General features: G+C 34.4%; 1 protein-coding gene across 1 annotated transcript in view; it reads right to left on the bottom strand.

Moving 5' to 3' along the window:
• Nucleotides 1–19,066, bottom strand: part of CFAP47 (cilia and flagella associated protein 47) — a 259,541-nt gene that overhangs the window by 101,216 nt on the left and 139,259 nt on the right. Inside the window, exon 51 of the mRNA XM_063182155.1 lies at nucleotides 1,070–1,167. Coding sequence (XP_063038225.1) covers nucleotides 1,070–1,167 — 98 coding nt within the window. The remainder of the gene's footprint in view (nucleotides 1–1,069; nucleotides 1,168–19,066) is intronic.

Below are 19,066 nucleotides of genomic sequence, written 5' to 3'. Positions count from 1 at the left end.
GCAGACGCCTCCCAGCATACTCATCCAACACCAAACTTTGAAAACATCAGTATCTGTTTCTCTTCCCTACACAAGTTCACAGTCAGGACACTGAATTTCAAGGAAAGAAGAGCAAATGTGAAGTCATATATGGACAATGAAATTTAAATATTTTAAGAAGTGCTTACTGGTTTGGATTTTTACCCCCAATTTGAACACATGTAAAATCAACTGAGGAGATTCTTCTCCCTTCCCAGCATCTGTGACTGGAAGAGGTATTCCCTCAGCACCTCCATCACATATTTTTATTTGCAAAAATGCTCCTGCAGGAAAAAAACCATACCAGTAATTTCTACTCATACAACCTGTTACCAGCACCTGTTATTACAATGCATGCAGAAAGCAGGATGTATAGACAATAAAGCAAAAATCCATTTACAGAAGATAGGGAAAATATTAGTTGTGAAAACAAACACTTTACAAATGATAATTCAAAGACAAATAAAATTACAAATCAGTGGGAAACAAAAACACTTTATTAAGCAAACATACTACAAATTATTTTATCTTTACAAAGTTAAGTGACTTAAAGGATACTCATTTAATATGATGCAAGTGTTCTTCTAGTATGACTAATATAATATAATTTCATTTTTTTATAAAGAGTGACAGTATGTATTCATTTAGTAATACAAACATAATTAAATATATCCCAATGATTAAAGAAATTTAAATGGCAATAATAATTTGGCATGCATGAAGAAGTAAAATACCAAAAGAGACAAATTCTGTTGTGGACAACAGATACACTGAATTTTTTTTAGACTTCAGCTTATTTGAGATCCAAAGAATAAAAGTGCAATTTTCCCAACAGGATAAAGAAGATACTTTTATTCAAGCATTTATTTTAGTTCATATCACTGAGCTTAAATGAGAGCTTAATAAGTATTGAATTTTGTTACTCAAAAATGATTGTGTGGTCACTTAATAAAATTGATTAATCCTCTGTTATAGCAGCCAGAACAACAATAAAAATTAATTTTTTCTTCTAATGCAGTAGAACAAAATTAGACATTTAGAGTAATCTTACCAGAGCTTTGCAGTCCACATCTATTGTCCTTTCTGCTGCTGCAGGTGCACTGAAAATCTTCAAGGAGAACCACACTTTGCAGTTTGTAGAACTTCCTCCTGTGTTAGAAAAACCAAAATGCCTTACAAATTATCCAATGAGCTGATCAATCCTAGCAGCCTTCAAATCAATAAAAACTTTGAACTTTTGGCAGTGACTTTTCAGCCAGTCACTGTTCACACTGAGACAAAGCAAATCCTGAATTGATTTAATCAGTGTCAACACACTCTATTTTCTAATCCCTTCTTGTCAGGATTCAAAGTAGTAACAAATTAATATATACAAAAAATGGAATGGAAATAGCACTTTGGCAAATTAGCTTCCCAGACTACAACATTGTGTCTGGGTTTTAAATATCAATGATTTGTAACTAAAACTTCAGAGCAAACTGACAGTACTTCTGTAATTTTATATCAGGAAATCAAAATTAGTTCCTCTCACACAATAGTTTTTGTATCTAGTATTTTCCTGGTTTTAGAACATAGTTGTGAATGTTAATAAAATTATCTCATCAATCTCATTCAGATAGATGAAACAAACTAAGCCTGAAATCTCTACCATAAGGCCTGATTTTCACAGCACAAATATTCATGTGGTAGGATTTTTCATATATAAAGACTTTTTCAACACCTTTTAATAATGCCTACCTAAAAACTACTTGCACTATTCCTGTTTGTCAGTGTATTGCATGAGATGAAAATAGCCTTGATCTTCCTACTCACACTTTCCTGAATCATACACTAGGGATCTCTATCAGCACTCCTGTTTCACCACAGCATTAGCCTTGGGAACTCCTACTGGATTTCTCTTGTGCTGTGACCCCAGCTCATCTCAGAGTCACCATTGTCCTTGTTGCAGTTCCTCACATACAGGACCTTATTTCCAAACCCTGTTTCCAATAAAACTGTTTCTGACAGGATTTATTTGCATTATTTTCTTACAAATTCCACCATGTACATTTTGTACTAACTTACCCATTTTCTTTGGGCTAATTTGTTATGCATACAATTTAAAGGGTTTTATACCAGAATTCCAGGCTTACACTGTCTGGAATAGCCTCAGTGTCTTACAATCTATAAAAATTAGCATCATTGAGCTAAAGAGATCTTCTGAATGTCCATTAAAGGATTGCAGCATGTACAGGACCCTGAGTTTAATCAATTACAAAAGGTAAAAAAAAACCAACCCAATATTCAGAAGAGGTAACTTGTGAAAAAAGGGAGGATCACATTACACCAAAGCAAAACATACTGCCTTGGAAACAGAAATAAAAGTTTAAATTAAAAGACCAAAAGAAAATTAAAGTGTACTCATAGCTTGGGACATTACATTCTTCAAGAATGCAATCAAACTGTAGGAAAAGCTCTGAAATTCAGGTAGGAAACAACAGAGTTATTTGCATGAACAGCAAAGTTCTGTTTAGCAAGGATATGTGATTAAACTGCAGGACAAAGGGATTTATTAAAGTACCAAAGGGATTCATTAAAGTACAGCAACACATTCACAAATCAAAGTAAGGTTAAAGAAAACAGAAAATAGCATTAGATGCTATTTAAACAAAAAATTAACAATGCTGCCACCCTCTCCTCAAACCTCCAAGAACACTCATACACAAAAGCTCCACCCTCAAGTGACAACTTGCTAAGGATTTGAAAAAGCAGTAGCACAACCTTTTCAAACACATCTGAAGCTGGTAGCTTGACAAACTCAGAAGGGCTGAGAGATGATCAGGGTGGAAAAGGAATGCTCAAGGAAGATAAGGCTGCAGCAGAAAATCTAAATTAATTCTCTGCAGGAGTGTTCATTACAGTGGAGTTCAGGGACTTTCTAAACTCCAGAGCTTGTTTTGAGGGGAATGGTCAGGGAGACTCTTCCAAATTGAGGTTTCAGCAGAAAAGGTTTCTGAGCAGACTGATGAAAAAGAAAGTAACAAATCACCTTTGCAAGAGAGTGTCTGCCCAAAAATTGTGGTTTAAAATGAAAGGTGTCCCTGTCCATTGCAGGGGGTTTGTGGACAACCTTTAAGATCCCTTCTACCCAAACCACTCTGGGATTCTGCAAGTCTGTGAATTCCAAAGGATCTCATGTAATAAATTGTACTGGTGCAAACCAGCATGTGACTCCTTGCTTAAGTCAGCTTGGGATATGAAGAAATGAAAAGGCAAAGAATGTGTTACCAATTTTTAGACAGGTCTCTTGCATAAATTCTGAAATTACAGATGTGAGTTTGTTTATATATTCCAAAGAAAATCATTAAGCATCACAATAAGGGAAGGAAGCCACATCACACAAAACTATTTGAATTCTTTGACAAAATCAGCAGCTGTGTGAATAAGAGAAATGTGGTTCCTGCATTGTCATGGTACCCTGCATTGTCATTACAATATTAGACCTTCCAGCAATTCCTATATACTGCAACCAAGTTACTTTTCCATATACACTTAGAGCCTTCATTTCCTCTCTGACCACACATTTCTCCTTGGTATTCATAACTTTCCTGAATAACATTTCTGTTCTTCATAACTGCAGTAATATAAAACTTATTGTCCACTTCCCTTCTCTCTTCTCCCTTTAATATACAAAGTCATTTATTCTGTTCAATTTGCTTTAAAAATACTCTAAAATTTCTGATCTTTCTCAAAAGCAAAGCTTTCAGGTCAAGTTACTTTCTTTTTAGTTTTGATTTCAAGCATTTTGAGCTATTAAAATATTTTCTATGTTAGAAATTCTTGATTTCTTTTTGCTATTTTTTATGCATTTGAATGTCTAGATTAATTTCTCGTTAAATTTTTTCTCTATTTTGAAAAAACAAATCTTTTTTCTGGAGACCCTAAATAAACTTCAGTACTTACAGAATACAAGTACTGGAAAGTATGGAAAACAGCTATCATGTTTGGGAGGGAATACCTTGTATGTATTTTTCAATGATATTGTATGTAGTTAGATATTTTCAATGATAATATTCTTTGCATAACACTTGATATGTCCCTAAATATTTTCAAATGCTTTCATGGAAGCAGTTTTCTTAATGCATGGTACGACCCTGGCAATTCTCTGCTGAAGGAACATATTTTTATTTTTGCAGCTGAACCCCTGACTGAAAGTTTCTGCAATTTCTGCTCAGTATTAAGCCTTGAAGTTGTATAAACTTTGATGTTCTGCTAACTTTTACTCAGTGAAAACAAAGCTGAATTGTTCTTTGCTTCCCATTTGCACTGTTAAAAACATAAATCTCAGGGCTTTATCCTCACTTATTTGAAAACCTGGTATCAAATAGTGACTTTAAAGGTGAGTCCCTGCTCATGTCCTTACCCATATAATCTATTTGAACAGGCTACATTAAGGCTAATTTATTGCAAGTATCCTCATCTCCAAGTAATTATAGACTAATTTTGCTCCAAATTTATTCTCTTCCTAAGGCAACCCACAAGTCAGAAACTAGTTCTTCCTCTCAAGAATACTCAGCAGTCACTTCCAAAGCTCTAAAGCGTAAGCTCCCTGGAAAAAAAATACTATAAACAGATCAAAATAACAGCAAATGCTTTTGGAATTTCTTTTAGTTCTATCTCAGCATTCAAACCCAAAAAACAACTTACATGGCTGAAGCGTAGTATTAGAAATTCATTTTTCAAAGTACAGACCATAAGGTCAGGAGTTTGGGGATTTTTTTCATTATTTTTTGTTAGAGTTTTTCAAAGAGTTTTACTTTGCCAGAGAGTAGCTGCTGGGAAAGGCTCAATGATCAGGGGCAATGGAGATAAACTCAATATACTCAGGCTGAAACTCATAGATAGCTCCCTCTCAAGACACAGAACAAGGTTATATTTCTCTGTTTCTGTTTTCTATACACATTTCAAAAGCAGGTAAAAAAAAAAAGTATGCACTCTTCCTTTTCCCTGTACTTTTCTAAACCTCCATTGAAATTTTTAATGCATTTTAAGTCTTTTCTTAGGGCCTGAGCACTGCACTTTGATTTCTTGTGAGATAAACTTCATTTGACTTTAGGCTTGGGTCTCTTATCTCCTCACTCCGGGCCCTCGATGACAAATAAAAATCCTCAGCCTGCTTTATGCAACCACCAGGTCATGATCTTGTCAGATCTCATGGAACAAACAAAACAAATTGCAGTCAGTGCTTCAGATGGAAATCACCTCTAGAGAGGAGCGAGCACAAATCTTCTGAACATAAAAATGCAGCTACTTCAATATTTAATCTCCACCACCTTCTCTTTCAGTGTCTCCTTTGGTCAGCAGGCTTTCACCCTGCCTAGTCAGGGTCAAGCATCTGTCACTAATGGTTAGTGCAAACCAGCACTTCCATGTGTCAGCTGCTGCATATTCAGTTTGCACCACTGTAAAACAGGTCCCTGATTTTAAGGTTTTAGAACATTCCCCCATTTTTTTGTAATTTTTGATTTTATTATGGAATCACTGGAAACGTAGAAAGGTGTGTAATTTCTGTTTCATGTAGTTACCCTGAGCTGGGGGAACAACATCGAAAATTTTTGGAATTATTTCTGTATCCATTCCTTAATAACCAGTCAATTTCTTCAACTAGTATTTATCTACAGTAATGACATTTGTGAACAGACGGTTCTGTATTTAAAACACAGGATTAAAAAATTACAATTTACATGAAAATTAAACTTGAACCTCAACAAACATTTCAGGTTAAAACCTCAAACTTCCCTTCTAAACCTCATTCCAGCTTGTATGATATAACAAAACTATTGTTTTTTCTTACTGAGCCGAATATCCTTTTATAATCAAATCAGTCTGGTGCCTTGTCCTACTTCTCTTCAGTGATACAAATAAACTGTTTCTTCTTTGCCTGATCTCTTCATTGATTGTGCAATTTTATAAAATGTCATAAAATCTTCCCTAGCATATCAGTATTTTAAGCCCTACACATTTATTCTTCTATTTTGTATCACATCCTCAAGAGTCATCAATTCTTAAATCCTCTTCCTTCTACTCTCAAGATGCTCTTCTCTATCACTGGCATGAGAATACCTTATTACCATATCAGCCACAAGCTGGAATTTCTGATCTCTCTGTCCCCTTTCCTTAAATTTACTTTTCATCCATCCTCTGTCTGCAACACCAGCTATTAAATGTGCTGTCAGTTATAAAAAGAAAAGATCCTTCTCTCCTGATGGAGACAGAGCTGTCCATCAGCTCTGAATGACACATCACTGATGCTGAAGGAAGATTGGCCTTGGTACTGAAAATTGTAAAATTCCAGGGACTTTGGGAGGAGGGTGTATGTATGATATGGACACAATGAGGAAACTTGAATTGTACAGCTAAATACATTGATTTATTTCAAATACTTCATCCTAATTTTACTGACTTCTATAGCATCAGAAATATGAATATTTAAGTAAAAAGCTGAATTTAAGTGATATTTTCAAATTTAATGTGAGTTCTTTCTACAGCATTTTTACCTAATATTTTCCGAGTTTATATAGTAGTAAAATTAATAAAGTACAAAGTTTAAACAAAAAGTTAAAACAAAATACTCTTAAATAGGGTAAATAGGGATATTTAAGGGTATGGGTTTATTTTGGAATAGTGGGCAGAGAAATAACACAGCATGATGTCTTAATTTTCAAGAAAACATCCTAGGCTGGAAGTTATGAACATTCTCACTGAGTAAACAGCCTTAATGTTGTCCTCATAGTTATACTGCTGTACTTTACAGAATGTAAGACATAAATTAAAAATTACATTTTTCCTAGTTTCCTACAATATATAAAAATGTAACTGCTTTTCACATGTAAAGAGTTCATGCAGGAAAAAAACAAAATTTAAACCTTTTTGATTTAGAATAAATCATTTTCATATAAATTATGTGAAAAAGGCTAGCTGTTAAGCCCATTATTTACATTCCTTATTTTTCTAACTGGACTTGCCTTAATCATCTACAAATTACTATTAAAAGACCTGACCTTTCTTTTGCTAACTTTTAGTGAGAATTTTTGTATCACTACCATGCTACATTAAAAAAAATTCAGAGTTTTAGGGAATTACTTCAGACTCACCATAAACCTCCAAATTCATTCCAGATACAAATCTAATTGCATTAATCAGTCCTAAGACATGTGAATGTTTTAGAAAAAGGATTTGGATACTTTTGACAGTGTCACTAGATAAATCTAATTGGTTCACATGCTGAAGGACAAACCTGCGATTCTGTGTAGATAGACCCGCTACTCCACTGAAAAAGAAGTTAAATCTTGTTTTAACTGGCTCTAGATACCTCTCTTCACTTTTAGTTTCGAAAAAAAAACTTTAGTTACCAAATATAAAAAATCTGCACTTGATTTATGGGGGAAAGCTGTAAAACATTAACTCATTAATAAAATATTGCAACCCTATTACATTAAGAGTTCAAAATTACACAAAAAATCAGACATTTTTATTCATTTTTACTACATGAGGATTAACTTATCCTTGAAAAGGCAACACTTCTACACTTTCCTCTTCCAGGGAAGTTATTAGTTTAGGGGTTTCATCTTTAGGCTGGAGCACATGGGTTTACTCACCTAAGGGTTATACTTTTTCAATAAAAGTAATCAGTATGTACAGCTTTTAAAAATGCTTTTGCATAACATGGCAAGATAAACTTTGCCCTCAGCTGCCATTTTACGTACATGAACATATCTGAGAAACCAAAACATTTAAATGAATATTCATGTCATGTATTCCATATAACACCACTTGGAAAAATATTTCAATATTCATCAGTCATTAATCTTGTTCTTAAAGGATATGATGTTATAACTCCCCAAGAGCAACTTCCATAAATTAAGAGTGTGCCTTACATTCTGTATCCAGCCTAAGTCATGCAGAGAGACAGTCCTTAAAGTGACTGAGAATGGAAGATTGCATTAGTTGGCACATGTAAATTAGAACTGATGGATGAAAGTGATCCCTTTGAAATGCTGCAATTTAAAATTAAATTTCGATGCTTTCACATGTCAATATGTACTTAATATTAAATTAATTCAGAATTCTCAAGTTAATATAATACCTATAGGCAGGCTTGGTGAAGAGGGGTATCCTGCAAAAGGAAAATCTGCAAGATGTATTAAGATTCCTTTTCTTCAGGACTTGTCCTAAACCAGGCAAGGACTGTATCTCCAGAGCCTTTTTCACTCAGGAAAATTTGGAAATGGAAATTAGAACATTTTTTTTTATGAAAAATCTAAACCTTGTTTTGGAATTATCTGTGAATAATAAAATACAAAGCCCTGAAAAAGTGTGTGACCTATTAAAAGGCAGGAATCCAGAATCTCTCTTTTTAAAATCCTGCCTTCAAATCCATCTTTTCAAGTGAACATCACCGCCTTTTGGTGGAAACTGAGATACCACTACCCATGAAAGACATTCCTTTTCCCTAAACTTCTTCCAAACTGTGAGAAGAAGAGAGAATTTTAACACTAGACAGCTTATTTCAAGAAAATGGATGACTAACACCGTTGGTGTCTTCCATTTTTGAAGCTCAGTCTTCCATGCTATTAATACCACCACAGCAGGATGTTCTAACACCATTTTTCAGTTAGACACCTTTACTCCATAGACACTTTCTCATCTCCATCTCCCAGGTAACAACTTCAAAAAAATCACCCAGCAGATCTGCTATGTCTGTGGGATGTGGAAGACGGAAAATATCTCGTTACCTCAGAATATTCTTATGTCCTTCATAAACTCTCAGTACCTTAAATGATGATGTCACAGCTCTCCCTTCTCCCTTGCAGTTGAGTGATGAAAATGAAAATATGGAAAATATGGTTATTTGCCTTTTATAGGGCCTTTTTTCACTCTCCATTTGGTTATGTATCCTTCATGGCATTTAGCCTAGCCTGTCTACTGGTGACAGAATATCTATCTGGTGCTCACTGAGACAGAAATCAGGATCTGATCCTATAAACATGTTAAACTCTCTCTGATTAAATCGTGGGATGGGAATAAACTCAGGGCACATGACCGTATATCATCCATGCACTTGTGACATTAGTAAATACAGATCTAAAACAAGAGATGAAAAAAATCAACAAGAACACAGGTAATATATTTGGCATTAAAATTTATCTCCCCTCACCTTTTTGAGCTCTGCAGGCATCATGACAAATCTGAACATAAAATATGCAAAGAGTAGGAAAAATTCAAATGCTGAAAAGCAATCCAGAAAATTTTAGCAATACAAGAGTCAAAACTTCAGTTGTGGTGGTTTTGGGAGGAAGTGGGGGGGAAGTAGGGCAGGGGGAGAGGGAAGGAAATATTCTGCCTTAGTAAAAGTTTGAGGAATAAATTCTGGGGAAATGAATTCAAAGGATTGTCACAAACCTTACCAATGTGGGTCCAGCGTGTCAATTACATTTCTTACTAAGACCACACACTAAGAAGAACCCCAGACTTTCATAACTGAATACTCACTGAAGGGGTGGGATGGCAGGGACATTTAACAATATTCTACATAAGGAATCTGCCATAAATACACCATTGAAAATAAAGTTGGTAGGTTTCAAATGCAATGGTTTGTGTGTCAGGAACAACCTGTACCTCATACCTATTATGTCACATTGAGTTCTCAAAACTCTCCCTTTAAGGCATTCTTTTGTCTTTTATTGCCTGGCTCTACTATTTCTCTCTATTCTTAGAGATGATTAACATGTCTCATGTAGTTACCTCAAAATCAGACTGCCATCACAAGCAGAATCTTCGTGGTAATTTACAGGAAGATTAAACTATTTCACCTACTGCACTATGGTTTTAGAAGTCTGAATAGCAAGCAAGAGGAACTAGAAGTTTTCACTCAGCATAAATTTCTGTAATTGGAGATTATATAGCGAAGTGATTGTTTAGAATACTAACACTTTTAAAGCACTGTTTAACTTCTAATGTGAAGATAAGTGGTATTTGCTTTAAGACTCACAGTTATTTGGTTATTATAATTACCTTCATTCAAAGACCTGGCAAAGAAGGAAGCTGAGATTAAGTGGAGAAGATACTTAGAATAATCTAGTCTAAGAGTTGAATAAGGAAATAATTCCAAAGGGCAAAGAAACAAGAATAACTCAAGAAGTAAAGTAAAAAAAATCCACAAAGTAGGTGATTGTTATGCAACTATGAAAAGACACAAAACTACAGAAAAAATTGTACAACCGAAAGGAATTTGAAGTTCAGAAAACAACTATTGTTTAATAAATTATTTTATTTTCCTTAGAGAAGATTTTTGAGGAAAGATAATGCTCACAATTTTCATATGTACAGAAGGTTGCTACTAGGGGTGACCTCTCTGATGGAGCGAGTAACAAATGGTGTACTTTAAGGAATGCAAAAAGTATCAGTGGAACTTTAGAGTGGTGAGGGTGGAGAAGAACCAGGACAGATTACCTAGGTCATGCAGTTTTTATTAGTAAATAAATGAAGAATATCCTAGAGGAATGGTTGCCAAAAATCCACAAGGAAACAAGTTACTTCTATCAAGTTTTACCTAACTAACACACTCATATTCCACAAAATGTCTCAAAATACCCTCATTCCCAGGCATAATCTTTACCTCACATAAATTGAATTGTGATACTTTTTTAATAAACACAGAGTCAGGATTGTGTCAAACTAATGACCTCAAATTATGTACTAACCCTCCCTGCTTTCTCTTACTTCATACAACTTTTAAATTAATTAAATATAAGAGTTTATTTTTCCCCAAGCACTACTGCCTTTTCCCAAAAGATCTACTGTTTTATCTCCATTTGCCATATCTGTCTTTACTTCTACTGACACCATTTTTCTATCTTTGTCTACCTATGTCTTACCTTTGGAAAAATCTAAAGATAACAGAGAGAGCCAAAGGGAACCTTGTTCCTGGCTATCAACTTTTAAGGTCTCAGATAAGAAACAGAAAAAATATTGCTCATTCCTGTTATGCAGGCATATAAAGCTAAGGGTGATCATGGACAAAAGGATCTTAAATTTCCCTGTAGTCCTCTCTGGAAGGTTGGGAAAATCATCAGTAATACTGAAGGATGGACACAAACCCAATATAAAACATGTAACAAGGAAAAGAAGGAGAAAGAGAACTGAAGGGAAAGACACCTTGTGTCAGAAGAGCCATCAATACCAATGCTTGAGAAAAATTTAAAAAGTATATGGTAAAATATCCTAGAACTTTTTATTCTGCCTCTTGGCAGAAACAGCCTTCACTGGCCAGGTTTTGTGTAGAGCTGCACATTTTAAGAGTGTTTACACTGTGACTTATGTGAGGAATTCACTTCCAGGTGAACAGCTTGGGCAGCCGTGTCACACAAATATTTCAACATGTCTGAAAAGGCAAAAGCCAGCTCAGAAGTCATGTACACACAGTCACAGCTGATATACCCTTGGCACATTAGGTTAAGTTATACTCAGATGATTTTCCAGTCAGGAAATTCCTTAAAATGATACCAAAGTGTTTTCCTGTTCAAGTCAGAATGAAAACAAAATATGTAAAATAGCTCATAAATTTATGCATTTAATAATTATATTGCTTCAGAGAAAACATAATTGCTCAGAGTTTGGGGGTTATTTCGTTTTTTTCTTTTTTTTAATACATGATGTTTTACTACCTAAAATAGCTTCATAAATTTAACATTTTGATTGTCAAAAACTCTTTTAAATAGAACATTTGACATAAAAAATCTGTAGCCAGGAAAAAACAAATATTAAATTAGTATGACTTTAGATCTGGTAAAAATCTTCTATTAAAAAAAAAGGCATACTAATATGTAATTAATTCTTGTTTTCAACTGTTGTTTCAGTTGTACACAAGTTATTGAATTAAATATGATTGTACATTGGTGAAACATAGATTACATAAAGATTATATTAGTTAAACACAATGACCTGTGACAAAGCTAGCAATTTAAAAAATACAAAAAGACAGCAGAAAAGCAGCAGGAATTCTCCAGTTGCAGAAGTCTGCTCAAAATATGGCACTTAGTTACTGCAAAAGCTTTTTAATTTTAGGTCTTAGCATCAAAGACCTGTTAACGGCCCTTAACAATCCTCCAGGTGTATCATGCTGTGGTGAAATATACTTCATTGTCTTTATTGTGAAATAACAAGCCTTATTTTATTATTGTCAACATAATAAATTAAAAATAAGCTCACTGACAACCAAGTGAACCCAGTTTTTGCTAGTGCTGTGTCACAAAAGCAAATAACTTTGTTGTTATGAGTTGCAGCACACACAAGGAGCACAAGCCTGTCCCCTGACAGCCAAATACCATTCAATCAACTGAACTACAGAATCTCCCTTGCAACTGTAAGATCAATTGCACTATTTCCCTACAAGTTTTATATCCCCAGCTTGCAATTCAGCACTTTCAAAAAAAAAACAACAAAAAACCAAGAGGACCCCAGAAATGCTGAGTACAACATATCTTCATGTCTATTACAGAATGTAATTAGTATTCAAAGATTTTACCCCTTCTAGCTACCAGGAAACTAAATTGACAACATTTCCTTGAATATACATGAATTTTTAACTGAACCTTTAATGTGAACTATATTTGATTTTATTATATGAACCTACATGAGACTTCAGTGAGAAGCCAGCTCACTTCCCAGCAGGGTTCACTTTTAAATTTTCTACCATACTCAGGCAGGCTCAGTGTAGGCAGTTTCCTCTTAAAAACATGCTAAATATTGAAGCTAAGAATGCCTATTTCCTACATGAAGATAGCCCAGAATTACAAATTTTATAACCCAATGAGTGATTCCTGACTGCCATCATTACAAAAAAAAATATTCTGTATTTACAGATCAAAAATATTTTTTTTCCAAAATACTGAGAGTTTGCTAAAGATATCAAAGTGACCAAAAGCATTTTATTAACCCTAATACAGTCTTACTGCAGTGTTTCATAGGAACACAGCTAGGAAAATACAAAGGCATTAAAACTGACAAATGTCTATTTTTCTTTTTCAGTATAACCTTTTCACTTTAAAATGAACCTTTCAAGTTCATTGGGATTTGGGTAACTTTCCATTCTAAACTCTGTCACAGAGCAGGCATTTCATCTTATTCCCCTAAGGAAAGGCAAAAAAGCAACACAAAGCAACATCACACACAGAAAAGGCAACATTTTTTCTGGAATAATAAATATGTCTTCCCTGAAAGAGGTATTAAGGATTTCTGCTGAGCACCCAGGCCATTTTAGGAAAATGATATTTATTTCTCTATACATCCATAAAGTACAAAACCACTTCTATGAAATAGCATCCTGAGCATAATGATGAAGTGGGCAGATTTTCATTAGATTGCAGAAAACATATTGTGGAGTTGTGTGAGCAATTTATGTCTTCAATAATAAAAAGAAACTATGAAGTAAAATTCCATTAATATTCAAGCAGAAGATCTTTATGCTCATGTAATTCCATGTTAATAAAATCAACACTTCATTAATTTAATGGATATTGTCTGCCATATTTACAGTAGATGAACTTTATAAGGTTGTTCTTACTAATTTCTCAATATATTGCTGGGCAAATAAGGTGGAGACAACCAATGAATCCAGAGAAGTTAGTGAAAGCAATCCTGAAATTCTTTCAAACATTCAATAATAGTCAATGTATATATCACATTATGAAAGATACATTCTTCCTAAATAACACAAATAAACTTTTATATATTATCAGAAATACTAATCACATTTTCACAATTAATTCTAAATTTCACAAAATTCTTGCACACACATACACTCACTCTCTGATGATAGTGTATAAAATATCACCTGTCTTTTGACGCAGTGGGAAACAGTAGTTCCCTAATACTTAAAATTTCATAGTTGTGCCAAGAACTATTAGGACTCTACCCAAAAAGAAAACAAAATAAATATTTTGAGGGAGACAATCCAGACCATAACAAATAAAGCACTGCAATGGACAAGAAATATCTATTGCCTGCTCTGTAAAAATAAGAGTGGTCCTTTGCTGGTTAGTTCAGCAAATCCACCCCATAACTGAATGTGTGAGAATGCAGGAGTGCCCAGGGATAAATTAAAAACCAAGAATTCTGAATGGGAAATTTATTTTGCAGATGCTACAGAAATAAAAGTCCTCACAAATTCCAGCAGCAGGCTACTGAGGGGACAGGAGATGGACGTGAAACTTGTCCATGAGAAAACATTGAAATGAACTGAGACTTTTACCAAGAAAAAAATTACTTTCACAACGATAATGGCCCAACCACAAACAGTCTTCAGGAATAACCTATTTCTAGCTTCAGAGGCAGTGACAGCAGTACATGGTGCAAGCTCGTCTAGTTACCAAAGTCTAGCACTATGTCTAATATTAATAATAACAGCAATAGGAAGAAGAAGAAGAAATTAGATTGGAAGGAGAAATGAGCTTTCTTTTCTTCTCCTGTTGGAAATTATACTCCCTGACATCTTAAAAACATAATTTGGACAAAATCTAATGCTTTAATTGATATTTCTGAATTGCATATTTTTCAGAAACTTGAAAGAAATAAATATGTATATTATTAATAATATATATATAAACTTTACTCTGGATTTGTAAATCTTTTTATAAATTAGCTTAACTGTTGGATTTTCCAAAGAGGCCCTGAGAATGTTTATTCAATTATTTCCTCTGCTTAAGGGACTGAACATAAACCTTGGAGGAAGCTGTTCTCACCCTTAGACAATACTGTTGATGTTGCATTAATTTGAATGTCAAATATCTTGGGGAGAATTTCATCTTTTTTTGTGAAAGATTAATTTGAATGTTTCATAATATTTAGATTAATGTAAAATATTCAAGCCATTATTCAGCTAGAAAAACTCCACACTCTAAGACTTTTTTTAAAAATCCCATATTTTATTTGAACTCCACTTCCTATGAACTGTCCCATCTATTAGGCCATAAAGTTTGACTTTTTCCTGTTTTCTGGCTCAGTGAACACTTTCACAGGTCCCAGCAATGGAAACAGGATGATAGAGGAGACTGATGGGGACCTTGCCTCTATCCTCTCCTCACCTCATTATCTCCAGCCCCAGCCATGCTTACAGGACTGTGAGGAACTGGTAAATATTAGTGCTCCTTTTCATTACCATTATGTACTCTGTGTGTTTATAATTCATTACTTGCTAAAGGGTAAAATAATTATTGTTTGTAAGCATGACAAGGTAGGAAAGGCAAAATGATGACCTAGAAAGAGCATGTCAAACACTCCAGCATAACACAAGGGCACTGGCTGCAGGGAGACTGCTGCTCTGTTGCTCATTTCCTCTTAAGTTTCAAAAATGTCATTTTTTTTATATCACTCTGAATGTTTTCTGTCACAGACAACAAGTAAGGGCTTACACCTGGACTTGTCATGTGAGCCCCACTCATTATTTCTGTTAGGGATTTTGTTTTTCAGAATATTTTTTTTATTAACTGGGCTATTAATTGAAAAAATTCCATACATACATGTTTGAGCTCTGCCAGACATAACAGAATGATGTATTTCTCAGTAATATAGCTTACAGCCTATACAGACTTTCAAAACAAGCATAATGCACATCACAGACATTTAAACTGGGTAATAAAATTTAATCTCTTTATATGCAAATGCAGTCCTACATGCTCTGATATCCAAAAATATGCAGATGTACAGGTTCACAAGAGGAGTGACTAATTTGTGGTTAGTGCAGATGCAGCATTACCTGACTTCTCAGCACAACAATATTCCAACACCTCCTGCAGGAGGGTGATGCAACCTGAAGCTCATCAGCAGCCTCACTCTGTGAGCAATTACAGATTGCTCTCTTTATTAATTTTAAATGGGCTACCATGCTTTGTTTGCACAGATTTTTAATTGCACACAGTACCATGCCCCACAAAATTCCATGTGGGCCAGGGGTCCTTTAAGCATTTCTATTTCTGAATTGTTTCAAAACAACATGTTATTTTACTGGGAGGATCAAGCTGTTCTGAGTCTCAGAAGGGCACAGGAAAATTCATAACATCCAGCAGACTGCAGTACTGCAGAAGGGCACCTACTGAGAAAGCTAGCAGTAATTGAACAATGTTTTTGACAAAGGAAGAAGGCATAAAACAGTCTAATACTTAATGTTCTACATATGTTATACCATTCCCCAGAGCTTGTATGCCTTGGCATTAGTATAGCTGCAAATGTGAAAATGGTATTAAAAAATCATAGAAAAACAAACTAACAAAAAACCAAAACAAAAATAAAACAAACAAAACAACTCACAAACAAACCAAGTTGTGGTTAGTATTTTAAATTTGCAAATATGCATGCAATTTACATGGGATTATTTTCTCTGCATAGGTCTTTATTTCTTCCCTGAAGAGGGAGACTTGAACTAGTCTGAAACTGGAGAACACCATGTATGAACATACAGAATGTAGATTGGACTTAAAAATAGCTTAACTACCCAATCAAAATTTATGGGCTGGTAACTTAAATTGATTTTATACAACAGTCCTCTTAAAAAGACATTAATTCCAGAAACAAATATGCGCAAGAGACGTATCAATTATATTTTAATATATTAAAGGTATGTGGAACATCATACTGCATTAATACTGAATGAATCCTATCATTTACCATTGCATCCACAGGTCTTATGATCTTTTAAAAGAATTATAATGAACAAATGCTAAACTTTTTTATATTTTTGACATCCTGAGTATTGTTTACCTCTTAATCACTTCAACAGTTGGTAGAACAAAAACAGTATCCTTACATAAAGACATCTTCCTTATATGAATACCCCATAGTGTTCCCACAGATGTTCAGCCCTCAGGGATTGATTTCAAGCCTGGAAGTCCAGGAGAATCACATGTGCAAGCACCTTTACCTTCCAAAGGCATCAGGTGCTCAAGAATCACTTGGAAGCAGTTTTTAAACTCAACAGGAAAGATACTCAATTCAGAGACATTTCATAAGAACTACAATGACAATTTAGGCTAGAAAAAATTGCCTGCCATTGAAAGCCTGGTTGGAGCACAAATTAGCTTTAAGAAGACAATGAAACCAGGCTTTGCCAAAATGGATGTCTGACTTGACTACCCCTTTTCATCATGGCCTATTTACAAGTAGTGTCTTTCTGATGTTTTGCCTTTCAAGTAGAAGGAAATTCAAATACTTGGCAATGACATAAAAACCTAAATGCATTCCAGAAGACAAACAAAGGGGGGAGTAAAATCTTTGGATAAAGGCAATGCTTAGGGCAGCCACCATAGGACAACAGCCCATGAAATATTCCCCAGTCTTGTACAAACAAACACTGAGGGACATCACTGCTGGCAGGACACTGAGAGCTGGGGTTGAAGTGCCAGCTCTGTGCTGAGTCCTGCTGCTGGACAGAGTGGGAGGGATGCTGAAGAGGAGAGGGGGATAATCCTAATGATGCCCTAAACATTGCCAGCAGTCCAGCAGCTTGAGTCAGTAGTTTACTAGAAACATGTAGGTCACAATAAGACAAAGATAAAACACTAGAGTTGAACAAAAATAGCAAAAAATGGCAACTGAAAGAGAAGATGAAGTAACTTGAGGCAGCCATATAGGAATTAGGTGTGCAGACTGCTCCAATGACCAATAGGATTCTCTGTGTGGGAATGATTATCTCCATGTAAATTAGTGGCAGCAAAAGAGCTGATTTGAGGCTGATTACTCTCAGCAAGTTATTAGAATGATATTTTATACTATTATTTATTGTCTTTTAATGTGTCAAACATGTTTGAAAATTTAAATGCATAAATAGACCAATCAGTCTCACACAGCCACTAGGGAATCACATTTAGCAAAACTGTTACAGTAATGATAATAGCAAACCATGAAGTTACATTGGATTTTCTACCTAAGAAGAAGACCCTCCGTTCATATCAGTGACAGGGTAAGTACTGAGACATCCATTCTCCTAAACTATTTTCTTGCTTAACCTTCTATGTTTAGTTACTTTAAGTTACAGACTTTACTAGCTTTGGAGTGATAATTCCTCAATTTGCAAATATCTCATAAGAAAAATGTTTCATTTGGGAAATTAAAGCTTAACAAAATTCATTAATATTCTTAGGCTTTGAGTAGAGATTTGAATATTATCTCCCATTTACCTGGCATCACCCTTTATATTGTTTTTTATTATTAATTCCACTTAATATCTGGAAAATTTAGAATTCTTGTCTCTACTACGTTATCTGCATATATCATCTTAATTTGATCCTTCTTAAAATTCTTCTTCTGTAAAGTTCCAATGAGGTGTTTCATGAGTTTTAATGTCAACCAACTTCCTTGTTGCTGTACAGATTATTAATAGACTATAAAAGAACAGACTTTCTGATATTCACATTGACTTGACTCAAGTTATTTCTAATTTATTGACAAAATTAGCTTCTAATTCTTTTTAGAGCTTGATAAATTCCAGTTTTAATTTATCTAGAAAATACAGTTATAAAGACAAAGAGATCTCCAATCTGCAAGCCCTTCTTAATTTCCTAAAAACTCAATATTGACTAAATCAACTTTTTTAGTTTAAAACTTTCCTTGATAGCTTTCCTTGCAAGAAATACTCTTTAATCAATTAAAAAAATGCTTGATAATTTAAATATACACCAAATTATATGTTAAAAGCATAAAGAACATGGTTCTATAGGCAAAATTATGCTTGCAAATATAAATAGGAAAGTGGAGAAATTAATCTAAAAACAAACAAAAACCCTGGCTTTGTCTATTTGGTGTATCCACAAAAGTGTTCTTGTGGAACACTTGAAATCTCAAAAGTAATGCAGATACTGCTTAGAATAAAGCAGGTGGTGACAATATGAAAGTAAATAGGTGTTCTGGAATCTTTTCTTTTCAATTTTATTGTAGCAAAGGAGTATCTATGTCTGACTGTTATAAGAAAGTTTTTTCCACAGCGAAAAGAAGTGAAGCAATATGAATTTCAGAAAAG

The sequence above is a fragment of the Melospiza melodia genome, chromosome 2 (genome assembly GCF_035770615.1).
Source record: "Melospiza melodia melodia isolate bMelMel2 chromosome 2, bMelMel2.pri, whole genome shotgun sequence".
NCBI classification, from domain to species: domain Eukaryota; kingdom Metazoa; phylum Chordata; class Aves; order Passeriformes; family Passerellidae; genus Melospiza; species Melospiza melodia.
Note: the sequence above shows the minus strand (reverse complement) of the source record. Positions and strands in the feature narration are given on the sequence as shown.